Genomic DNA, 27,291 nt, shown 5'->3' on the forward strand with positions numbered 1-27,291 from the left:
GGGGAAATGCCTTAGAATTTTTTCGGGTCCCATTTCCCATCTGTAGAATAATGACAGGACTGGGTTTGAGGAGGGAGTCAGTCAAGGGGTTCTCAATCAGTAAGTTCAGTTGTTCTGTTTTATGCCTCTTCATCCACATTGTCTAATGTAGTAGCTACTAGCCACATATGGCTTTTTAGATTTAAATTAATTAAAATTAAACAGTATTAAAAATGTACTTCCTTAGTCATAGTAGCTACATTTCAGGTGCTCAATAACCACATGTGGCTAGTGGCTACTGTGTTTGACAGTACAGCTCTAGAATATTTCTTTATCATAGGAGATATTATTGGACAGCATTGGTTTATATAACCATTTCTATAAACTTCTTTGAAATGTCTGGTTAGATTTATTTGGTTTTAGAGAGTTTAACTTATTTTACCAACTTTTCAACCAACTAGAAATAGCAAAAATTAGAAATAATTTACTTTTTCTAGGATGAAAACGTAGTACATCTCATTTTCACAGTATCATGTGTTTACTTCAAGTTTATAATTGAGATTTCTCACCACACTTAATAGAAGTTTTATTAGAACCTATTGATAGAACTTTCATGTACAGTTCCTACATAGTAGCAAACACTTTTGAAACCCAAATACTAATGTAATGACTTTTTAAAAATGAGGCATTTTGGTATTATTTATGATAGGAGATGTTAAACTGCAAGTTTTTACATTATTTAGGTATCATTAAAATTAAGCCAGAGCAGTTTCAGGACACAGGATTTGTAGTTGTTGAAATTATTTTCCCCCCTTTTTCTGTTTTCTTTTCTAAACAGAAAAAAGGAATACATCGTTGTACAAAATGCAGGCTGCAGTTTTTGACATGCAAGGAGAAAATGGATCATAAGACTCAACACCATCGAACATTTATAAAACCTAAACAACTAGAAGGGTTGCCTCCTGGAACAAAAGTGAGTTAAAATATATTGTATTTTAACATCTTGTATGATAATAGAAATTAACTCCTGCCCAGCTTTATCTATTGAATATATTTTTAAATGACTTCAGATTTTTGCCCAGACTTTAATTTTAGGGTTTAATTTTATGCGTAGAAAGAAAAACTTCTAACCATTGTTTTGAGTTCAGTGATAGCTGTTGGGTTAGAGTAGTAGTCCTTTCTAAAAAGTACAACTCAATTAACTTTTCCTGGGTCAGTGGGTTGTTTCAATATTCTATAGGCTTTTTTTGAGCTTTCAGTTGAAAGTATATGTTGACTTTCGTTGCTAAACTATAAGATGCTTGAGATCAGGAATCATGTTTTATTTATCTTTGTGTCCCCAGCATCAGGTATAGTGCCTAGAGTGCCATAGGTTCTCAGATGTTTGTTGCCGTTGTTATTACTGAGTTTACTCTGAGAAGCAAGTTCTGCTGGATAGCGTTGTGTTTTAAGTGAGCAAACACATGTCTGACTGCATACTGATGATTGTAATTTACTTTTCCCTTTTTGCCTTATATACATCTGTTTTCTCTGACTTCTTTATATACAGTCAGCTCTTGAATATTTGCTCCAGTGGAGGGAAACAGAGGCATGGATAATCCAAAGTGAATAATCCCCAAAACATTTATTTTTGGCTTTGGGTACTTACCTTTGAATGTGGGTATGTCTGTTATTTGAATTAACTAAAACAATATAAAGCCATGCTCTGAAGACATGATAGCAAGAGAAGCTATCCAGCATCCTTCCCTGCAATCCATTCATTCCATGTTGGGACTAGACATGCAGAACACTAATGTAAGCAGTGCAGTCCTCTCTCATTTTTTCCCTTATTAATAATAATAATATTAATGATAATGATACTAAATGTTTTTATAGCACCTTAGAATTAGACTTTCAGTGTACTTTTTCATACATTTTATTGTCTAATTCATACCACAGTCCACGGAGGTTAATAAGGCAGGTATTACCCCATGTCATAGATGTGAAGAAGCATAGAGAAGATAAGTTCCTTGTTCAAGGTCACGTGGCTAGGAAGGCCTTTTGATTCCTGGTCCAGTGCTATTATATGTTACCCAAGCACATGTATGTCATAGGACTTCCTTATTGACTGTTCCTCAAATACAGGAGGGTATAGTCAAATGATTAATCAGAATGTTGGTAGGCACTGTGTTTTTCATTGTCAACCAACAGATAAAATTAAACGTTTTCTCATTCTGAATACTAAATGATGAACTTTGTATTAGTTTACTTTAAGAAAATTCTAAATCTTATTTAGCCCTCTATGCAGTATAATAACTTGATGTAACTCCTCCTATAACATTTGTAAGCATAAATCTTGGGCACTGAGCCCCTGGAAAGAGGAGATCACATTTACTGTAGATCTGTTTCTTTTATAGTTGTTAAAGGGTAATTTAGGCCTTTCTAGAATTATTTTTCAGGCTTGAGATTTAAATTTTGAGCTCTATGTTTGTGAATTTCTTAAAGTTAAGTCAGGGCATAAAACTAGCTATGGAATGTGCTCTTTGTATATTCATATAATTTGTATTAACTCCTAATTATTCACTGATAACTGTGTTAACATATAACTGATAGCAATACAAGATGTAATATTACAACTTAATATCATTTAATGGTTTGAACATCTAGAATAAATGGGAGACTTACCTGATTATAGTTTATATGTGCTTTTTTCAAAATTCTTGATTTTTAACTATTTTTGGTACCATGATATTTTAATATTAATGTAATGATTAATCTTTTAAAGCAAATCTTCTCTTTATTTTTGTAGGTTACTATTCGAGCTTCAGTTGGACCTCTGCAATCAGGAGCTTCACCTGCACCTTCCATTAGTGCAAGTGCTTCTACCCTTCAGCTTTCACCTCCAAGGACTAAAAATATAACTGCTAAAAATCCTGCAAAATTTAATACAAGTAAACCTAATACAATCAAATCCAACGCAAGTAAACCTAATACAAGTAAGCCTAATGGAAGTAAATCTAAATACAAACCAAAAATCTCTAATATGCAAAAGAAACAAAGCACATTGGCTAGTAGCAATAAAAAAAGTAAAGTCAATACAGCATTGAGGAATTTAAGGTAATCTTTTATTCCTGATATACAATATAATTTAAACTTAAGTATAAAAACTTGTACTTTAGTTAACAGAACATTAATAAGGCTCTTCCTTATTATTTTTGTTTTAAAATATATTTTTATCATTTTTTTATTTCTCCCTAAGGTATCGTCGGGGCATTCACAAGTGCATTGAGTGTTGTTCCGAAATAAAAGATTTTGCAAACCACTTTCCTACGTACGTCCACTGTAGTTTTTGCAGATACAACACTAGCTGTAGCAAAGCCTATGTAAATCATATGATGAGGTAAGATGAATTAAATGTGTAAATTACCAATGAAAATTATAGTTCAGCAAGTTTCTGTTTTGAAAACAAAGTTATCTATTAGAAGCCAAGGAGCCTATTAGAAGCTCCTCTTCAAGGAGTTGAAAGGATCTAACAGTAAGGAACTTTTAGGGTATTGCCTGGTCCTATTTCTCAGCATAGTAACTAGAAATTATGGGACTAAAATTGTAAGAAAAATTAAGCTAATGAAATTGGAATAGGTTTGTTAGAGAAATAGTTTTTCTTTTTCACTTTTTTGAGATGGAGTCTCGCTGTGTTGCCCAGGCTGGAATGCAGTGGCATCATCTCAGCTCACTGAAACCTCTGCCTCCCGGGTTCAAGCAGTTCTCCTGCCTCAGCCTCCTGAGTAGCTGGGACAACAGGTGTGTACCACCATGCCTGGCTAATTTTTGGATTTTTAGTAGAGACAGGGTTTCACCATGCTGGCTAGGCTGGTCTCAAGCTCCTGACCTCAAGTGATCTGCCCGCCTTGGCCTCCCAAAGTGCTGGGATTACAGGCATGAGCCATTGCACCCGGCTGGGAAATAGTTTTTCCATGAACGTTTTTATTGCCCTGTTGGTGTTTATTTTCCAACAGAATTTTAAATTTTTAAATATATTAACTGGATAAATATTTGTAAAATCATAAGTGTCATCCTCTTTAAAGCAGTCACTTTGAGAGACTTTAAGATTTTCAGTGGAGTCTGTTTCTCTTTCTGTATTCCAACTGTCTTTTTATCCATCTGTCAGGCCATCTATACTTGCATCCATTCAGTGAAAATGAGGCACCGTTCTGGTCATGATGCCACTTTTGGAATTCTTTTTCATTAATTCATTCAACTTAGATTATTTGAGTACTTACCATTTACACTATGTTAGGAAAAGCCTTCAGAGTCTGCGTTACTTTCATTTAGATCTCACTGGGGGAATACTTTATTCCTTCAGAATGGGTCTGTATTTTTTTTTTAAGTAGGCAAAAATTGTTTAGATATAAATCTGAGAGTTTGCTTATTCAAAGTAAGTTTGTTCAATTTTTTAAAAATTAGGATTAATGTATTATAAGTGACTTTCTTGCGGATTACACATGACTTCTCTGTTACTTGCTGGTCATTATCAACTACTGCTTTCGAGGATTCTCCTACCGTTCTTGGTGGCTTCAGCACTTCTCTCAGTTTTTCCACATCTTGATGATTGGCCTGACCTCATGGTATCTTGCTTCTTTAGTGCCAGAATTTCACATCAACTTTTAAGTTCATATATTGTCTTTTTTTTTTTTTTTCTTGAAACTACAGTACCATTTAAATCTCTTCCTATAAACTGTGCATTCCTTTTGGATTTCCATTACCCCATGATGTTCAGGGCTTTGACTCCTTTTTGCAGCCTAGTAGCACCCATCTAATTTTGTGTCAACCTCACTCTCAGGATCATCTGTTCTGATTGCAGCTTTTTGTCCTAGAATCCTTTACATTTTTAGTCATGCTCACTTGGCATAAAGGCCAAGGTAAGATTTGAACCTCTTCCCTTTTGAACTTTCTCTGTGCTCACTTCTAAACTATCAAACGGTCCTTGATTTAATCAACTCTGATTTCAAAAACTTTAATTCTGATTAGGTCTTATTTTTTCTTTTAAAAGACCTCTTTATTTTTACCTTCAACATTTGTTTAATCCTTCTTCAGTACCCTAAAGATTTTATTTTAGTTTCTCAGTTGTTAACCTGGCCTATTAGTCAATTGTAGGTCATCCTTTTTATTTTTCCTGAAATTAACTCTTTCAACCCCACATATTTGTCCTGTTACCTTCAATCAGATATTAATCTTAAAAATCTAACATGTCCCACTTCCCCATTAACTGTCCTTTCTCCCCCAGTTCACCGACCATATTCAGTTAACTTGGATCTTCATCTCTTTTTCTCTATATGGTTCCTTCTGCTTACAAACATTTTCAGGTATTTAAAAAATTTTTTGAAAGAGGACAATTTGTCCCAACTACTTATTTTCCTTATTTCTTGTCTTCCTTTTTATTATTAACATTTGTAAAAGGTGTTTGCTACCAGCTTTATTGTGATTCATTTACCCTTTGAGTATTTCCCCCACCTACCAACTAACATTCCCCTTTTAAAGATTATCTATTATGAACATATCACCATATTTACTCACTGTTTTTCATTCTTACTCCTCTGTGACTTCTTTAGAGTATTTGACATTGGTGTCACTCACTTTTTAAAACTTAATTTGTTTAATTTTCCTGACAGCCATGTGAAATTAATTAATTTAAAAAATTTTATAGAGACTAGCTCATACTTGTGGAGTACATGTGATATTTTGTTACAAGCATACAATATGTAATAAACCCAGAATAATCATCACTTCCAATGTTTATCATTTCTTCATTTCTTCTTTTTATTTTTTTGAGATGGGGTCTCACTCTGTCACCCCAGAGTGCTAGGTGGTGCAGTCAAAGCTCACTGCACCCTCAGACTCCTGGGCTCAAGTGATCCTCTTGCGTTACCCTCCTGAGTAGCTATATAGGTGTGTGCCACCATGCCCATCATTTCTTTGTGATGGGAACATTCAAAATATACTCTTCTAATTATTTTGCAGTATACAGGAAATTTTTGTTCATTGTCATCACACACAGCTCTTAGTGTCGTATGGAACTAAAAGCTTCCATTGCCACTCTTAGCGTTTGGTAGGTCTTTTTGTCTTTTTCTCAACTTCACTGGTACCCTTGCTTCCCTCATTGCATTAGGTGCATCCCACTGAATGGCAAACTCTTCTCTGCAGTGTTGATTCTTGTTAGAAGCTTGAGGTTTATATATATAGAAGCCTAATTTTCTCCAAAGCACGAGAACCTTTAATTCCTATCCCGTACTAACTCTGTAGCCTCTCAATTGGTCTTTTTCCCTCTGGTCTCATACCTGCCCCAATCCATCCCTGTAAGTTGGTTAATCTTCCACAGAGTATAGTTTCTTCCATATTAATTTTCTTTCTTTTTTCCTTTTTTTTTTTTTTTTTTTTTTTTTGAGAAAGGGTCTCACTCCAACCCAGGCTGGAGTGCAGTGGCTCCATCACAGTTCACTGCAGCCTCAACCTTCTGGGCTCAGGTGATCCTCCCACCTCAGCATCTCGAGTAGCTGGGACTTACAGGCATGCACTACCATGCCCAGATCATTTTTCTGTGGAGATGGGATTCCCCCCCGCCGCCCCCGCTGCTGCGCCAGGCCACATGTTTGTTTTCTACAGTGACTTCTGTATTCCTTGTTAGTTCCCAGAATGCCCTGTTCTTTCCTCTCAGTTTACCTTCTTTTTTCAAGTGTCTGATCACCACAACCATTACTTTCTTTGAATAATTGTGTACTATTCATCTATTTTGCCTTTTTTGTTTTTTTTTTTTTAGAGACAGAGTCTTGCTCTGTCATCTCTCACCCAGGTGATCCACCTGCCTCAGCCTCCCAAAGTTTTGGATTACAGGCGTGAGCCACCGCGCCTGGCCCTATTTTGCCTTTTATTGTATTTACTTGTGTTTGCATTATCTTCTTGAAAAGAAGGGGGTCTTTGTATTTATCATACCACCTAGCACATTACAAACTGCAGATGATAGTCATCATTTGTTTTAATTATAAAAGGTCCTAAATAAAATCTCAAAAGAAGGTGTTCAAAAATCTTGAAGCAGTTGAAGTATTGTTGGAGTAAGATCCTTTCAAAGAAAAGCATCATTAAATGTGTAATTTTTAATTTTTTTAAGCAGCATTTTTTAGGTTCAGTTGTTTAAATTATTGTGCCTTATTTGCTTATAGCTTTTAGGTAGTAATAGAAATTATCTGAAAAAATGCACATAAATTACTCTATAATACTGCTATTATTCCTCAAAATGATGTATAAGAAGCATTTTTTTTTTTACATAAAAGAGAATTAAGTTAACATACATAAGTAGTATCTCTTTTTTGTAGCAGAGTTTTATTTCAACCAGGTTCATGTATTTCATTATGTACCTACTAGGAAGGTATTTAATAAAATTTGCTAAGAAGTATGGCAAGCTGGGGGTGAAGAATCAAACAAGTCTGGATTTGAATCCAACCTTCACTGTGTATGTGTGGAACTTTGAACAAGTTACTTAATCTGACTCTCAGATTATGTTTCTTGAAAAGAAAGTTACTGTGATTATTAGAAAAACTGTATTAAAGTGCTTAATAACAATTTGCACTTAGGAGATATTCAAATAATGATAGCTATTAATTTCTAAGTTATCATTATTAGGATTGGGGGAGTCCTTGATTGTAATTTTCACAATTTAGAAGGGGAAATAAATTTACCTAGCTTAATGTGATAACCAAATGACTATGAAAGTACAAAGGAGGTAAAGATGAAATCTTTAAATAAGAAGTAAGGGAAGATTTTCTGTAAATTTCACTTAGGCTTTGAGGGATGATATTTAAAATTTCCAAGGAAAAAGAAAGCTGGTATAAAAATCTGTTTCTTATGCAGTAGGTAAGACAGAGTACTGAATTTTAAAAAGATCTACTTGACTTCATTATAAATTTTACATAAATTTATTGACACTAAATGATAATCATAGGACTAGTTAGACTATTATGATAACATCATAACTGGTCTTCTGCCTACAGTTTTCCCTCTTTTTTCCAGTTCCTCCTTTCTTTTACCATAGGCAAATCTGGGCAGGTCATTCTTTGGCCTAAAATCCTTTCCTAACATTGATAGAATGAAGTTCAGATTTTCTGGACAATATAATACCTTTCCATATCAAATTCCTAACTACTTTTCAACTCCTTCAACTCCTTTTATTCTCTTGAAAATCCTTCTGTATCTCCAGTTACTCTTTGCTTTGCCCAGAAGTGAAGCAGTAAGAACCTTCTAACTGCAGTGAACTCCTAATTGTTAGCTGGCTTCTACCTCATTTGTCTGCAGCTTTCCTTCATGCAACCACAAACTCTCTATGTGTCACTATTGATTTTTATCTTGTGTTAATTATTTATGAATATGTATTCATTGATTTAGCAAATATTTATTGGGCATTCATTCTGTGCTGGCCCCTCTCTCCCTCAAACACTCCCCTCAACCAACCATAAGCTCCAGGGCAGGCAACTTGCCTTTGTTATTGTATCATCAGTTTCTAGTCTAGTGTCTTAAAATTGTTAAGGAAATTGTTCCTTTTATGTTTCTTAGAAAGTAAAGTTGTTATTTATATGGAATCAAGATTATGAAGAAAATACGGTTAAAGGAGGTTTTTGACCTTAGTTTTCTTGAGGTATAATTTATACACAATACAATTCAACTATTTTTAGAGAATTGCTTAATGAGTTTTGATAATTATATACTGTCAGCTAACCAGGTAAGGGATTTTTAAAAATTAGGTTTTAACATTATATTTTTTCTATATTGTAATAAAAAACATTTCTTAGATTTATTTCTGTATTGCTGTTACCTTTATGGAGAGCTAATAGGAAGAAGGGTAGTATTTTTTTTTCTTTTTATTTGTGAGCTATGAATTCACTTTTCCCTTCCTATGATACACAAAACTGTAAGTATGGAATTAAATAGAGGTAAATCAAATAGATGGTAGAAATCCCTTTTTATAGATGAGAAACTCTAAAACAGAATTCAGGCAACTAAAAATTTTTAATTATCAACATTATGATCTGGTATAAGTTGTAGACAGATGCAGAGGCTATCAAAAGACTCTATACTGTAATATTTTCTCTCCTCTTATATTTAATATATAAATAAACCAAAAATAGTCTGCTTGTTGGAAGAGAAAGAATAAAGAGCTTTTAAATCTCATTTAAAAATAACTTATTTTGGTTCAATGTTTCAGTAATCAAACAAAATCTTAGACTTATTTCTCTGAGGAAATATAGTTGTGTATACAAGTTTTTGCATATAATTTCAGGGCTTCCCAACTTCCCAATGTACTCTTCTAACAAAACTGTTTTTGTGATACCATCTTAAATTTGTAAACTCTAATAGTAATTACTCCTAGGTTAAAGAAATGACTATTAGAAATCTGAGGATATTTTCTGGGGATTACAGCTAGTGACACATACAGAGTCTGTGATTGCATGAAGGAAAGCTGCAGATAGATGGGTAGGACAAAAATATATATATATATATTTTTTTTTTCAGCTACATCCATGTCCCTACAAAGAACACGAACTCATTCTTTTTTATGGCTGCATAGCATTCCATGGTGTATATGTGCCACATTTTCTTAATCCAGTCTGTCATGGATGGACATTTGGGTTGGTTCCAAGTCTTTGTTATTGTGAATAGTGCCGCAGTAAACATACGTGTGCATGTGTCTTTATAGCAGCATGATTTATAGTCCTTTGGGTATATACTCAGTAATAGGATGGCTGGCTCAAATAGTATTTCTAGTTCTAGATCCTTGAGGAATCGCCACACTGGGAAGACTACATTTTGAAATACAGTAGTCCCCCTTATCCGCTGGGGTATATATTCCAAGACCCCCAGTGAATGCCTGAAACTGTGGATAGTATTAAGCTCTATGTACTTAATACATAGAGATACACTGCCTCTGTAGCCTGCCTCTGTAGTTTTGGCTACAGAGGAGACTGAGGCAGAAGGATCACTTGAGCCCAGGAGTTTGATTCCAGCTGGGCAACATAGTGAGATCCATCTCTCAAAAGAAGAAGAAAAAAAGTCTACTAGTAATTACAAGGAACACTAAATGTTTGAATTTACAGATGGTAAACAGTGGCATTTAGCTCAAGTTCTGTTTACTTCCCAGATCATTTGGATCCTACTTCCCTCCCCCTACACAAACATGTTAAGATTGGAGAGTAATAAAAAAGAATTATTATTGATAACTGTTCATATTATAGCACACGTGTTATTAACAAAAATTTAGAATTGTTTTCAACTCTTAGTAAATCAAAATATTTAATTTGATGCTCTTTACATATTTAGTTTGATGCTCTTCACATTTTTTTAATTCTCAGTATTTCCTTTTTTAATATGATGGTAAGGTACAGTGCTAACCATCTAAGAATATGCCTAGGAAAATAGTGTCATTAGAATATAATAGGTAAGATGGAATATAAGGTAAAATATTGAATTAAATGGAAGTAACGGGCTTCCATTTTATTACTTACATTATAATCTTTTATTAAAAACTAGAAACTTAAGTATGGACTTGAAATATAAATTAAGACTTACTGTATAATAAAATTCTTACAATCTCTTTTGTTTCTCCAGCTTTCATAGTAACCGTCCAAGCAAAAGATTTTGTATTTTTAAGAAGCATTCAGAAAATCTCAGGTAACTAGTTGATCTTTTTTTACTCTATTGAAAAATTGTAATGACTTAAATTTTTTTAACACAACAGCTTTATTGAGGTAGAATTAGCATACCATACAATTTACATGTTTATAGGTTTTAGTGTATTCACAGAGTTCTGCAGCAATCACCAGTTAGTTTTAGTACTAAAACCCAGTACCTATTAGTGGTCATTCCCATTACTCTCTGGCTCTCCCCATCCCTAAACAACAACTAGTCTACTTTCTATCTGTGTAATATTTGCCCATTCTGGGCATTTCATATAAAAAATGATACATGATATGGTCCTCTGTGACTGGCTTCTTTCATTTAGCATAATGTTTTCAAGATTCATCTGTGTTGTAGCATGTATCAGTATTTCGTTGTTAAAAATTGCTGCATAATATTCCATTGTAAAGATATAGTTTATTGATTTAGATTGCCTTCATTTTGAGGCCTTATGAATAATACTACTGTGAACATTTGTGTGCATGTTTTTGTATGGACATGTATTTTTATTTCTCTTTAGTATATACTTACAATTGGAATTGCTGGATTATTGATAACTCCATGCTGAGCCTTTGAGGAACTACCAGACTGTTTTCCAAAGTAGCTCCACTGTTTTACATTCCCACCAGCAGTGTTTGAGGGTTCCAGTTTCTCCACATCTTTGCCAATACTTTTTATTATCTCCTTTTGATTATAGTTACCCTAATGGGTATAAAGTGGTATCTCATTGTGGTTTGCTATAACTTTTTTTTAAACCTGATGTTAGGTGCCTAATTTGAAAATATAATTGATTGCTACTGGACATTAGAGAGTGGTGTTCATTGTATTCTTAGACCAGAAGTGTGATGAGCCATTGTTCTCTTGCTGAATTTATTTCAGTGGAAAGGTGGTGTCCAGAGGAAACCTTGATGCTTTTACATTGTAAAATGAGAACAAAAATAAGACTTTGCAACAATATTTGAATATTTAAAAGATAGCTAAGCTATCTAGTAAAGGAATGAACACTTTTTTAGTTTTGAAGTAAATTTCCTTTAACCACTGGAATTCTTGAAATCAGTATATGATTTTTATAATTCTTATATTTTCTTTTGAAAATAAAGAGAATTATACAATTTTATTACTATACAGAAAGAACTGTTGATAAAATTTTCTAAAGGCATTAATAGTTATCTTTGGTTATACTACACACTTAGAATCCACTGAGCACTATTGTTTCATATTCTTGTGATTTCTTGGACTTTGTTTGTTCATTTTATGTTGCCATTGCTCCTTGAAATGTCAGTGTCTTTGTTCCACCAAGCTGATCTGTAGAGATAAGTTTAGCCAATACTTATTTTGATGCTTTGGATTAGTGGAAAATGTAGAAGAGGGGATGGTATGTCTCAGGACCTTTGCATTTATTATTTCCTATGCCTAGTTTGCTTTTCTCCAGATATTGTATGGTTAGCTCTTTTGTCTCCTTTAGGCCTCTACATTGATTGAGTGAGTCTTTCCTTGACTACAAAATTTAAAACTGTATCCTCTTCCCTTTGCTTTATCTCAGCATTCCCTATCTCCTTTTTATGTTTTACTTTTCTCTAGATCATCTAACATACTTTTATTTTACTTACTTATTGCCTCTGTTCTCTCACTACATTGTGTGTGGTTTGGTTTTTTTGTCTATGCCTGGCACATAGTAGGCACTTAGTAAATACTTCTTGAATAAATTAATGTATATATGAAAAATGATGTATGTGGAAAATAGGTCCCATCTGTGATGTTAGACTAGTAGCTCACAGGGAGAGAACATTTCATTCAATTTTTAAAATATATTAGTACTACTTTTAAAATATTTACTGAATCTGGGGAAATAATTAAGGTACATTAGATGTTACCTTTACTAAAAACAGTTACAAGAGTGAATATGGTATTATTGCATGCTAAGAATGAGAGTTTAATTAAATTTTTACCTCATTGTTGTCAAGCTCAGTTGTGTGTTTAGTTTCTCAATGGGGACTATGTGATTTTAAAGATCTGGGATGTTTTTTCACTTAATTTGGGTAGTCTCAAATTGAAAACTGTTCAATTTCTGTGAATGGAGCTTAGCATATTTATAATTCTATATGATACTAATTAATGTAATTACTCTTATTGAAATGGACTATTCATACTGTAACTATTTTTTATGTATCTATCTTGCACATAAAGTAGCAGGTCCTGTAAAGGTAACAGTGATAAAGCAGTGCTGGAATCAACCTTCAGGGAATGTGCAGTAGAGTTTATTGGGTGGGAGTTAAGGTCTGAACATAAATAACTATGAATTTTAATAAGTGCAATGAGAGTTATTTCAGAGAGGAAAAAGATTACAGTTCTTGTAGTGATCTGGATAGGTATTAGGCCTACTTGGCTTTAAAGGATGGTTATTGTTTCTACTGGTAGAAGAGGCACGGGGGCATTCTAGTTCAATAGACTAAATTTTTTTCAAGAGTTCTGTTTTATAATTTAAATTACTTTAGGCAACTTAGCATCATTTATACATTTAACATAATTGATTTTCTTTTAAATAGCACTTCAAATGCTTGGTGTAACAAACTCCCAAGTGCTTAACTCTTATAAGAAATTAAATATATAGTGGCTAAGTTCTCTGAAGTATTTTACAGGCTTAATATTTTAAAACACCTTTCAGCTAAAAATCACACAAGTCTAAATGCATTTTAAATTAGAATCTTAATGTACTTTATGTCAAGTATGTTCAAATACTTCAAATAGCAAATGCTAAACAGTTAGATCCAGTGAGGACAAAAGCTATTCCTGTACCCAAAAATAAAGTATTGATAACTAGGGACTTGTTTCCTAACTTCTTTAAAAATTTATAATAATTACACATTTCATTTAAGAACTGCAGCACTCAGGCCAGGCGTGGTGGCTCATGCCTGTAATCCCAGCACTTTGGGAGGCCGAGGAGGGCTGATTACAAGGTCAGAAGTTCGAGACCAGCCTGACCAGCATGGTGAAACCCTGTCTCTAATAAAAATACTAAAATTAGCCGGGTGTGGTAGCATGCACCTATGGTCCCAGCTACTCAGGGGGCTGAGGCAGGTGAATCGCTTGAACCCAGGAGGTGGAGGTTGCAGTGAGCTGAGATCACACCACTGCACTCCAGCCTGGGTGACAGAGCGAGACTCCCTAGTTCACAGTGCTGAGATGATGAGGAACTCAAGTTTGCAGACTTTAGTATTTTATTAACTACTTTAGCTAGTTCAGTGTTAAATAAGAATAATACCAACCTTGATGGTTATAGCGAGAATCAGATGAAATAATACATGGGAAAACTCTTGACACATAATGTACAGTTGATGGTGGCTATAACATGATCTATTTTTAAAGCCTTCCCATTTTTCTTCTGATTTTATCTCCAACTAAATAAAACACCAGCTTCTAAGTAAGCTCCATTTGAGCATAGACATTACTATTTTTTTGTTCACCATTATATTCACAATACCTAGTAGTACAGTATGTATAAAAATAGCTCCAGTAAATATCAAGTGAATGAATATGCTATCTTCACTTTGCAGATGATGGGAGAACAAATAGAGTGTGACTTGCCTAAGTTACACAAGTTGGTTGTGGAGCCAAGACTGACTCTAGGTCTTCTGACTCCTAACTTTTAACAATTGGTATGACAGGTAAAAGTATAAAATAAATACTTCCTGTAAATAAATGGTAGCATAATTTGGACATGGCTGTGTCATTTTCCAGAGAATAATTTCAGTTTATATCAAATTTATATAATAAAAATGGGAAGTTATAATTATGTATGACACAAAAAGCAAATTATGGAAAAATAATCATCGAAAATATATGGATTTTCGTAAAAAATAAAAATATTTTTTTAATGCTGTTTTCTTTTTTTTAGGGGCATTACTCTAGTGTGCCTTAATTGTGATTTCCTAAGTGATGTTTCTGGCTTAGATAATATGGCTACACACTTAAGTCAACATAAAACTCATACTTGCCAAGTTGTAATGCAGAAAGGTATGTCATATGTAACCGTGCTACTTTAGATTTTTGATTTTTATTCCAGTATTTTTGGTCATCCACAATATGGTCTCTTTACTAGATCGTTATTCTCACTCATTATATTTCATATGCTGTTGTAAATGTAAAACTTTTCTTCTAATTTCAGTTTCTGTTTGTATCCCAACTTCTGAGCACCTTTCTGAGTAAGTTTATTTTTTATTCAGTGCATTTTACTTTGATGGATTTTAGCACTACTGCATTTTTAAATGTATCATTAATACGAATGAAAAGTATTAAAGTATTTTGTTTTTGTTTTTTTTTTTAAAGCTGCTTGTTGAAATAGGTTCCTGCTCTATGGAGCTCGTGACCTGGTGCAAGACAAGTTGGAATTTCCTAAGTTCAAAGTTCTGAGATGTTTTCTTACACAAAGGCAGTTGAGCAGCCAAGTTCATGACACTAGCTCTCATTATTCAGCTCTTTTCAGCTTTCAAAGGGGATTAGATTCTTATTCCACCTTATCTTTGTGTCAGGTTGACATATCTTAACATATTTTTTTCTCCAGTTTGCGCTGTCTAAAAATAACATTTGTTGCTATGGTCTTTTCTTTGCTTACAATAATTTTTGTTTTTCTCTGCTGTACTTGCCTTCAGAATAATAGATTCCAAATTATATGGCTGTTTGTCTTTTTGTCTATTTGTCTGCTTTCTTAATTTCTTATATGTCTTAAGTTTTAGGCCAGATAATTGTCTTTTTCCTCATTCGTTGTCTGTCATTGTGCTGTTTTTCTTATTTTTCAGATGCAGAAGCAGCCCAGAGATTTCAAAAAATGTCCAGGGTATACCTGGACAGTGTCCCCCTTCGATGGACACAACTGATGCCTGTTCTCTCTTTCCAAGGAATGTGAATAATTTGACTGTGGGACCTGCTCTTAGGTTGTGGCCTCAAGAAATCAGATCTTGGGGTGACTCCCTTTCTACATGGCTGGCCTCCCATAAGGCTGATGCTGTTTGGCCAGAGATGGCTTTAAGGCCCACCAAATTGAGCATACTTCCCACTGGGGGCTTTGGCTTATGATCTTAAGCTTATGAGTCGATTATGACCAAGAAAAGCCCATCATATCACTGCTTCAGCATCCAAGTTGAAGTTTAGTCATTTTGGCTGCTGCCTTTAAATCTTTCTGTAGCATGAATGCAGTCCAAGGAATATAAAAACTCTAGTTGTTAGGAAACCATGGCTACTTTCATATCCTTGGAACAACAGGTCTCCACAATTATGTTCCAAAATTGCAGTTATTTTTACTGACATATAAAATCTATTAACCAGTATTTATTCTGTAATTTGTTTAACAATACCAATTCTTGCATTTTGATTTTTTAAAAATTAATTTAATTTTAATAGCTTGGTTTTATGTTCTCAAAATTTATCAATGTCTATTTTATGATGTCTATTTTTATATTACATTATTTAAAATTTGTTTAGTGTTTGTTTTAAGAACTCCAAGAGATTTCTTAGAATTCTCTACAGATTTTGTATAGCTGCCTATTTGTAGATTTTAAATTTGGCTGTTACTCAGCCCATTAGACATTATTAGATACTCTGTCCTATTGGGATTATTATTAATATTACCTTAATTGTGAGTTCTTAGGTGTAAAGAATTGGCAGTACTACTTGCAGACGTTAAGAGCCAGTTTTAAAGTTACATATTTGTGGGTCTAGGATGTAATATCTACTTAGCCATTAATGTAGCTCCTTTGGGTAAAGGTAACACGTTAAAAAACATACTTATGGTAACCAGTAATGCATGTATTTCTTTCCTTTATATATTTTAAATTTGTCATGTGTTTATTTTAGTTACATTGAATATAGATCTGAACACTTCTGATACTATTATTCTTTTAATAAAAATTATATTGTTTAAGTGCCTCAGGAATTATTTGCTGATGAATAAAGGGTGTAGATTTTATCTTATAAATAGGAACATTGCTCTAATTGTTATATGGAAGCCTTGTTTCTTGGCTGCAGACAGTGCTATATCTACTTAGTATACCTTGCATTTTTTTTCTTGCAGCACAATGGAAAGGTTACTATACTAATTTCTTAAATTTTAAAGACTAGTAAAGTGCCTTTTGTGATCTTAATAGCCATAAGGATAGGCAGGCCAGTTTAGATGACCAGTTAAAGCCAGTTTAGATGACCACTTATTATATGATGTGTTTCTTGCAATTATCAAAAGAGTTTAATAGTTCTGAATTTCCAAACTAATTTATATTTTAAGTGAAAGGTTTTCCAAAATCTCCACAAGTGGTTTGTTTCTTAGTAGTGGACTTAGTGATATACTAGTTTTTTTTTTTTCCTTATTTGTCTCTAGGAATTTTGGTTATCTACTCTCTCTACCCAGTTTTTAAAAGTTTATCCAGAGACAATAACTTTTTCCATTTTTAACATTAGTTCATTTACAGATACTCACCTTACCTTGGTCATAGGTCGAAAATAGGATAAGCCACATTCTTAATATAGTAATTTAGGAGTACAGTCAATCCTTCATATCCTTGGGTTTTATGTTTACATATGTAGCCAACTATGGATTGAAAGTATTTTGGGGGAAAAACCATAACAAATAACAGTACAACAATAAAAAAATACAAATAAAAACAATACAGTTTAACAGCTGTTTACATAGCATTTACATTGTATAAGTGACCTGAGCATCTGAGGATTTTGTTATTTCTGGTGGAGGTTTGGGGAGGTACGGGGACCTATGGGGTGAGGGCAGTTTCTGTAACCAGTCCCCTACCAACACCAGGGAATGACTGTACTGCTTTGTGGTCTTATATAAAATTTTATTTTTTATAGTATATATCAAGCTCATTTTCTTAAAGTATGAACTCTTAAAGTTCTCTCACCAGTAAATTCATTTTTTTAAAAAATTGGTTCAAATAAATCACTTGGCAGTCAGTACAGAGTTTGCTTATTGTAAGCAACTAGTTGAATTTTCAGTTTGGTGCTAATGAGTTTTAGCTTGAGTCTAATCCCTCCTTATCATCATGTTATTCTGGTTTATTCATCTGGTCAGATAGCCATTTCATGCATATGTGCTTTTTGGTTACTGTTGAATAAAATATGTGATTGGTTCAGTTTGAGTCCATCACCATTCTTAGAAAAATAATTATTAAACTACAGAGGCTCAGATTCTTGCCCTATTTTTGTCACATTTTGGCAAAACACTTTGCTTCTTTGGGTGTCATATATTCAGCAAATATTTATTGAGCATCTACTTTGTGCCTGGCAGTGTCCTAGGTGCTAGAAATATAGACTGTAATCTCTGCTCTTATGGAACTTACCCTATAGTTGTGAAAGACAATAAAAAGTAAATAAAACATATAATATGTTAGATGGTGATCAATACTATGGACAAATATGAATCAGAGAAGGGGGGGATAAAGGAGTATGGGATAGGAGTTGGAAGACTACCATTTTTATTTTAGTGAGGCCTCACTGAGAGATGACATTTGAGTGAAGACATGAAACAGGCAAAGTCAAACTCAGTCATGAAATTGTTCTTTTCTGTTTCTCCCTTACTTCCATTTTTCCCCTTCTCTGTTTTCTCCCATATCTACCTGGATGGATGAATTATAACAAAATAGAAGTAAAGGTTTGAGTTTTGTAAGTTTATTTTTCTTGACAAAAAGTTGAGAATAGAATGATAATTTCCTCTAACAGATCTGGAGAGTGTAAGAATCTGTGGTAAATACATAATAACTCAAGCTTGCTAAACTAGGCTACTTAACTGGTTACCTATTTTATTGTTGAATCAAATATCCTAAAAGCCACAATTTGAAGAGATTTTAAAAGCTGATTTAGTTCTCTGAGTGACATCCATGTTTGTTCTAAGCAAAGTACAATGGGAAAGACATTGATCGCCAAAATATTAGAGTTAAAGGACCCAGCTGCCTCACTAGCTTTATTTAAGGTAAAGTTACTTCAGTTTCTTTTTCTGTGAAATGGGGTTGAAAATATCTTTGTTTTGAAGGTCTTAGAAATATGTAAAATGTGTTTTACAGATGTTAATATGTGTATTTTACTTTACTAAATCCCCCTAATTTAATGAACTTTATACTTAGCACCAGTAGCAACTACATGGCTCATTTACAGTATGATATAGATAACTCTCCCATATATTCGTTGTCACTGAACATTGATATCCTACTTTTTATGTGTGCAAGATTCTGTGTCAGGTGTTGGAAATGGAAACATGAATAAAACATGGTTTATAGCACCAAAGCAATTACAGAATAAGGGAATTAGAAATGTAGACACTGAATCCACATTTTTTACAGGGCCTACAGTCAACTGATTTTGTAATCAGTTAAACCATTAATATCATGAATATATTGCATTATGGGATATTTTGTGAAATGCTATATCAGGAGAGAATCTGGACCTATTTTCAAGGTGAAATATCACTTTATTCTGCCACTCTCAAACCAATAAGTCATTAATTATCTTTCATAAATGTAAGCAGTAAGTAAACTCTTAGGAACAGAATGACAGCCTTTTTCTATAAGTGTTATGTTTTAAAATATTATTTCTGTTAAGAGATACTTACTGTCATTGAATCTGTGACCACTGAAGATATATAAGGATTCATTCCATTATTTTCCTGTGAAATTTTGAACTTACATGGAGGAATTATTGGCTCTGGTCATAATCCTAAATTATAACTCTGTAGTTCTTATGTGTTCAAAATTGTCAGGAGTCTTCATTTCATTTATTTAGCAAGATTTTTTTTAAAAAGCAAACTGATCTATTGAGTTCATTTTGGGCTTGTTTCCTTTAAACTTTTGAAATGGGACTGGGATTGTGGCCCCTAGATTCTCTTATCCTACCATGGACATTAATACCTCAAACCAGATGTTTAGGAACTGTGAAATCGTTCTTCCTTTTCAAAGTAGACTTCCTGGTATGTAATTGCAAATCAGTAGGTAGGACCTGTGCATCAAGATGTGGTGGTTTCTGGCAGTTTGGACTTCTGCCTTTGATATCTGATAAGCAGGGAGAATTTGAGACCCTATGAGATGGAAAAATAAATGAAACTTTAGTGTAGTCTTTCATTTAGGACAAACTGTGCCGATCTGTACCAGTGATTCTGAGGTTACTACCATTTTTTTCAGTCTCTGGTTCCTGAGGGTTGGTGCTTATAGATTATAAATTAAATATCCAGGGTATAATTCAATATTACCAACAAACCAAAATAATAAAACAGAGTCCTAGACTGTCATTAAAATCTTCTGCCTACATTGATGGTCTTATTTTTTTCTTCACATTTTTACACGTGATTATTTTGGTCTTTTTTATTTCTTGTCTCTCTGTCTTTACCTAGTTCTTTCTTCCATCTATCTAAAATGATTTTTCTGCTCTATCTTTGTTATAATAGCTTTAGATGGCCAAATCATACCCTGGTGTTCTAAGATTAGTAGATCATTTCATACGAGAAAAGATAGAATAAGTCCTAAGGAGAGTAGACCAGCAATCAAAATTATGTCTGTTGGGTTGAGGATGAGGTGGAAACATGGGAGTAGAGATATTTAGATGGTATACTAAATTTGTTGTATACTCTCAAGCAGATTCTGAGCAAGAAGATTGATTCAATACTCTACCCATGCCCATGACAATAATAGCTAACATTTCCTGAGCACATACAGTGTGGCAGACACTCTTCTAAGTTTTTTGCATTTATTTACTCATTTAATTCTCACATATTTGTGAGATATGAGCTGTTACTGTCTGATTTTATGGATGAGACATCTGAGATACAGATATGTTAATTAATTTGGCCAGGGTCACACATACCTGTTAAGTGGAGTGCCTCAATTTAAATTCTGTCAGGCTGTCTTCAGAGACTAAACTACTCAGTAGTATCCTCTATTACTTCTCTGCTTCTGCTTGTAGTTTCAGGTGTAAATCCTGCCTTGTTTGTGACTGGCCAAGAAACTGCATAGGACTAAGATTCAGTGTTAAGGTCCTCTTTCTGCAGAAGGGTAGGCAGCAACTGACACAATCATAGGATTGGGACAGTAATCTAGCATACCAGTTTACTGTCCCAATCCTATGTTCTGTTGCTCAAACTTCATCGAAATACTGCCCTAATGATGTTTGGGCAATATAACATTTGAGCAAATAATGGTATAAATTGGTCTTTTAGTAGGATTAATTTGGCAGTGATACTCAGCACGTTTTAGAGTGGAAAACATACAGAGGCAGAGAGATCAGTTAAGGTTTTCGGTTTTCTTGGCATGATCATAAGAGAGCCTGATTCACAGGAGAGGAATGGGCTTGAGGCAGTGCAATGGAAATTTGAAGTAGAACCCACAAATTTAATCTTCATTCTATTGCTTAATGGCTTTATAACTTTAGCTTTTTTAGGCCTCAGATTTTCTCATCTGCAAGATAGGGGCAGTTGAATTATATAATCTCTTAGGACTCAAGTCTAACTCTAATACACTGTAATGTTTCTGAACTGAATTGTCAACTGTTTGAAAAATAATAAATTGTATTAAAAATGGAGGAGTCATTCTCTGGATGTTGATTTTGAAGTTGTAAGAGAAGTGATGGTTGGTGGCCAGGTGTGGTAGCTCACACCTGTAATCCCAGCACTTTGGGAGGCCAAGACAGGTGGATCACTTGTGCTCAAGAGTTTGAGACCAGCCTGGGCAACATGGTGAAACCCCATCTCTACAAGAAAGTATAAAAATTAGCCAAGTGTTGTGGTGTGACTGTAATCCCAGTTACTCAGGAGATGGAGATGAGAGGATCACTGGAGCCTGGGATGTGGAGGTTACAGTGAGCCATGATCGTACCACTGCACTCCAGCTTGGGCAACAGAGTGAGACCTTGTCTCAAAAAATAAACAAATAAATAGAAGTTGTGGTTGGAATTGTGTGTAAGGATGAGATACACAAGAGGCAGGTCTGAGTGGTAAATATTTCCATATGAATGTTCTATAAGCACCAAAATTCCAGTATGTCCAAAATTGAATTTATTTTTCTCTCAAAGAATGCTTTCTGCCTCCTCTGAATTCCGTGTCATGAATAATCTCTTACCATCCAGGGCAGGCATTTGAGGGGGTCATATTTGTTCTCCACATTTACCTTTATCTAGTATATACTTACATTCTTTTGGTTTTAACTTGTTCTCATCTCCTTAAACCAACCTTTTCTCCATTGACACTGTTACTGTTTTAACTGAGAAAGTCATTAACTGTCTCTTAACTGGACTCTCAGTTTGTCTTCTACCAATACAGACCTTTGTCCTTCTGATGCACAAATTTGGTCATACTTTCCTATTAGCATTAAAGTTCTTAGCATGAACACTTTCGCATGGCAATCAAGACCTTCCCTGAAGAGGCTTCATCTTTGACTACTTTGCTTTGTGCCTGACATTTCAGTGATATGAGACCACCAATTCTCATATGGTCATCTTGTTTCATACTTCTTTGCTTTTTCATACTTTCTTTGCTTGTTTTATACTTCTTTGCTTTTTCTCTGCCTTGGATCTCCTTACTCTGCTTTGCGAACTCCTGCTCTTTTTGCAAATCCAAGTTCACTGTAGTATCTTCACTGCTTCCTGGCCTCTTTCCCTTTCATAGTGGCTTAATTCTCTGAACAAAGATGTCTCTTCCAAAACTTCCTAATGTAAACATTTGCTTCGTTTTGTTTTCTTGACAGTGAACTCCTTGAGAGGAGAGACAGTCTTTTTTAACTTTGCACTGGAACACTTAGTACAATACCGAAATATGTACAGCCTGATAGATGTTTTGCTCAGGCATCCTTTCCAAATATAAATGTATTGATAATTCTCAGAACAAATGATCAGAAATGGTAGAGTAGATGTTTTCCTGTTATTTCTTAGTCTGATGATTACTATATTAAATTTAGTCCCTGAATGTCTCAGTGAATAATCTTTTTATTTTATTCTGCTGTTTTTTGTTTGTTTGTTTTTTGTTTTTTGTTTTTGGGACGGGGTCTTGCTGTTTTGCTCAAGCCAGGGGGTTGGTGTGCAGTGTGCAGTCATGGCTCACTGCAGCCTCAAAGTCCTGGGCTCAAGCAATTCTCCTGCCTCAGCCTCCTGAGACTGAGATGGGACTCAGGTATGTACAACCACGCCTGGCTAATTTTTATTTTTATTTTATTTTATTTTTTTGGTAGAGATGAGGTCTCTCACTATGTTGCCCAGGCTGGTCTCAAACTCCTGGTCTCAAGTGGTCCTCCCATTTTGGCCTCCCAAAGCATTGGGATTACAGGCATGTACCACCATGCCTGGGCTAAGTGGAAGGTCATGATTACTAGCTGACTTTACTACTAGTTGCTTTACAGCCTCTTTTCAACTTTTTTAGTATGCTTACAAATATTCTTAAAGATTACATTTCTAACATTAGCATTGAAATTTTTGGCTTTTAAATGTCATCAGAAAGAAAGAATGTGGCCTAGCTGAAATGAATCTGAATATTTTTCCCCTTACAGTTCTTCCCCTCACCCCATGGTATGTTTATGGTGTGAATGAAACTTCAAAGGAACATACTACTACAAGTGAGCCAGAATGTTAAATTTTGTATGGATTGGCTGGGCGCAGTGGCTCATGCCTGTAATCCCAGCACTTTGGATGGCTGAGGCAGGCGGAACACCTGAGGTCAGGAGTTTGAGACCAGCCTGACCAATATGATGAAACCCTCTGTCTACTAAAAATACAAAAATTAGCCAGGCGTGGTGACATGCTCCTGTAATCCCAGCTTCTTGGGAGGCTGAGATGGGAGAATCGCTTGAACCTGGGAGGTGGAGGTTGCAGTGAGCCAAGATCATGCCATTGCATTCCAACCTGGGCAACAAGAACAAAACTCCGTCTCCATAACAAAACAAAACAAAAATTTTGTGTGGATTGCTCCTAAGACGTGCAGAAAAATGCAAATAGGGCTATTTTAGTCTTTAGAGGAAAAAGCTTATCCTGTAGAAATACATCAGAAAGATCTATTTCAGCAGGTTTTCATAGAGGGGAAAAATTATTTACTTGCAATCTTGATCACTAATGATGTTGAAATTGATCACCAGTCAGTCCTTCTGTTCTCTTTGCATTTAAATTTTAAATAGTGTTTGCTATAAATACTACACTATATTTTTCTATTAAAAATTACTGTAACATTCACAGGTGAAAAGTATAATTACCTAATGGTGGGTCATTAGCTCAGAACTTTGAGCTTAGCAAATTTCACTGTCTTCTACCAAAGTAATTGAATGTCTAAAATAATGACTATTTCAGCAGGTATCTTTAGTAAATAAGAATTATAGGTAAGACAATTTTTCTTTTCTAAAAGTATTAATGATGTGTTAGTAATTGTATTAGAATTTATTAATCTTAAAGTATACTTTTATAGTTCAAAATTTTAGTGTGCATTTTAGTGATGCATTTTATAATTTAAAATTTACTGTGTGTTTTTCTAAATATTTTTAAGATTTATTTTTCTGAAGGTGTTCACTAGTTATTACGATTCTGTTCCTTAAAGAGAGTACTAATAAGGTAAAAGGCACAAAACAAGATTGAAATCATAGGCCTCTTAATGCAAGTTATTTCAATAACTTACTGTGTTCTCACCTACCAGTTTCTTGTCAGTACGATAAAGAGTAATAAAAACCTCTGTCACCAACCCCCATCACAGGGATAGCAAGAAGACTGCGTTTCCTCTGTTGAAATGCCAGCAATAATGAACATACTTAATGGGGCTCGTTTTAATAGCTGCATACAATTAATGTATTATAATAGGCATATGCTAAAATGATTAGCATGGTAATATTTCTTTTATAAGAATATAAAAGGTCTTACTTTGATAACATTTACAATGATAAGCTGAGGGAGAAAAATCTTTTATGAAATATTTAAACTGTTCTATGACCAATTTGTTTTTCAAACTGAATTTAAAATGACTAAATGCTTAGAAATAAAAATGAGTTGTAATATACACATTTATTTCAAAACTTCATTAATTTGCTTTTTCATGCTTTTTGCTTTTTTAGACTAATGTTTCACGTTTTCTTACTACTTTATAACTAATTTTATTCTTAAAACTTATTTTCCTTTATACTTCCTTAAACCAGTGAAGTTATACTGTATACTTGATGTGATCTCATCTTTATAAGTATTGTGCGCAATTAAATACTCGAGACAATTACAAAATCTTTAGCCCCCAAAATGATTGACATTTGTGTCTTTTGTCAATTTTTTGTGCAAGTTTTACTCATTTCAGTTGGCTTAACAAGTTGGTTGTAAATTATTGTAGTGCACTGCCAATATAGTGGTTTTACAAAGGACATAATCTATTTTAAGTAGCAGTTTTGCCTAATAACTAAAATATAGATAAGTAATTTCATATAGTTAATTATTAATATTTAGCAAAGTATTAACATTTGTAGCCCTAATTTTAAAAACTGTGCCCTCAAAGGATGGATAAAGAAGGAGGGTTTTGCCAAGTCTGTGTCATTCATTAGCCATAAGGGTAGCTTTTAGGATGGCTGACATTTCTATCCTATTAGATATCTTTTTTTTGTCAATGAAATTTAAGATAATATAGTTGTTGCTTATGTTAAATATATTATTCCTTAGGTATAGCTATTAAGCCTTCATAAAATTATGTATCACTTAACTCCTGATTAATGACATTTCACATCAGATAGGTACCCTACTTACACAGATTAAAACTGAGTTTAATATATAATATCACAAATAATATTTAGTCATTTCTGCAGGTTCTAAAACAAAGATCCTTTGGATAAGCTAGCTCCTAGATTAACTTGATTATTTTACAAGATTTTCTGGATGGCATATACCTTTGTTAATGTTTTAATAAGTTATAATTAGTATTTTTTGAAATCAATAAGTTTTAATATTTGAGCAGTGCTTATGGAAGTTTTAAAGAGAATATATTCCTCAAAATTCTAATTATTTCTGTGATTTAACTGCCTCCGGAGTAAGTTAATTATAATATATATTTAAGTGGCATTATCATGTTGAATTTCACAATAGATAAAATATTTATCTTTTTTCACTTTTTAAGTCCTGTAATCATAAATACTGATGCATATTACTTATAAAGCATATAACCTGCTTTTAATTTTTAAAGAGTAATTCTTTTTTTGAAGCTGTTTTACTAATATGTATGTCTTTTATTTTAAATTGTACTTAGCAAAGAGAACATTTCTTAAGTGCCCTTGTTTTTAGAGAACAAGGAAATATATGTCTTTATTGATTTAGCACATTTATCGAATCTACTATTTAGTCTCATACGTTTAACTTTTACCTTAAGACATTTACAGAGGTCAATTTACTATTAAAGTATAAAATGTACATTAGTTTCGATCTACATTTTAATTATTTTAGGCTGGCAGAGAAAGAACTGTTTCATATTTTACCATCGTACGTATAAAATAAAATATTCAATACTTATCTTGTTTTCAAGATTAAAAAAAGAAGCTCCCACAAAGGAACAAGAACCTGTGTCTAAGGTAAAGTTTGTTTTACTTTATACCTTAAAGGTTTATACATTGAAAGTATTATTGGTATGATATAAAAATGTTTTTCAATTTCAGCAAGCATACATCAACAATATTTGGGATGTTGTAAGGAAGAAAAAAATTGAGATTTAAAATTTTTCATTACATATAAAAATGTCTAGCCCTAAGTAAAATTTTAAGGTATTCTTGTTTTGACAAAGACATCTTTTATTTCACTTGCCTGTTATTTAGTTCAACTAGTGAGTAATGGAGATAAATTTATGAATTAAAAATCCCCAAATCAATAAAACGTCAGTCATTTGGCACACTGGAAAAATTAATCTTTCCAGGTTTAATTTTCTGGGATAATTTTTACCTGTCAAAAGGTTAAACTAATTTTTAAAATAGAAATATTTTGAATGTATGTTAAATATATTTTAGCTATCTTGAACAAGTACTCTGAATGCAAAACTCAGAATTATCATATAAATGTTATTTACCGAACAGTCTAATAGATGAGTGTAGAAATAGTTTTGCTCAACTACTTGCTTTCTTGATGTCAATTTATGTTGTTATTACTTAATGACTGCCTCTTTTTGAGTGTAATGAAGTGAGGTAGATTTGGCATTTATCTTTTGAAGACTTTGTCTTGAATGGTGCATAATATAAGTGAAATCCAGACAGAAGTATCAGCCTTCTTCCAAGCAGCTTTCTTTTGTACCATAGGAAGTTTTTTGTTTAAAAATTTTTTAACTACAAATTTCTTTAACAGATGCAGGGTTTTTTTAAAATCTATTTCTTCTTGAGGGAGTTTTGGTAGTTTTTTTTTTTGAGGAATTGTTTCGTTTTACCTAATATGTTGAACTCTATAATCTTATGTATTTGTATAATGAGAAAGTTTCTTATAGTATCCCTTACTGTCTTTGTAATCTTTGGAATCTGCAGTGATATCCCCTCATTCCTGATATTGACAATTTGTGTGTTTTTTCTATTCTTACTGTTTATTTTACTTTTAAACATGTTGTAAATACACAGAATGCAGTGTTACAGTTTTTACTTTAGACAGGTTTTTTTAGGGCAA

General features: G+C 33.6%; 1 protein-coding gene across 11 annotated transcripts in view; it reads left to right on the forward strand.

Annotated features, from left to right (window-relative positions):
• Window positions 1-27,291, forward strand: part of LOC105489777 (zinc finger protein 280D) — a 97,134-nt gene that overhangs the window by 57,902 nt on the left and 11,941 nt on the right. For 7 of the 11 annotated variants that reach the window (XM_011754866.3, XM_011754875.3, XM_011754894.3 and 4 more), the window contains 7 exons: window positions 818-952; window positions 2,768-3,075; window positions 3,218-3,358; window positions 10,609-10,671; window positions 14,573-14,691; window positions 14,843-14,879; window positions 26,177-26,222. In XM_011754866.3, the coding sequence (XP_011753168.2) occupies window positions 818-952; window positions 2,768-3,075; window positions 3,218-3,358; window positions 10,609-10,671; window positions 14,573-14,691; window positions 14,843-14,879; window positions 26,177-26,222 (849 nt within the window). Of the gene's footprint in view, window positions 1-817; window positions 953-2,767; window positions 3,076-3,217; window positions 3,359-10,608; window positions 10,672-14,572; window positions 14,692-14,842; window positions 14,880-15,473; window positions 26,223-27,291 lie in introns of those variants that run through there. The other 4 variants (XM_011754913.3, XM_071066800.1, XM_011754921.3 and 1 more) reach the window with 4 other exon arrangements.

The sequence above is a fragment of the Macaca nemestrina genome, chromosome 7 (assembly GCF_043159975.1).
Source record: "Macaca nemestrina isolate mMacNem1 chromosome 7, mMacNem.hap1, whole genome shotgun sequence".
NCBI classification, from domain to species: domain Eukaryota; kingdom Metazoa; phylum Chordata; class Mammalia; order Primates; family Cercopithecidae; genus Macaca; species Macaca nemestrina.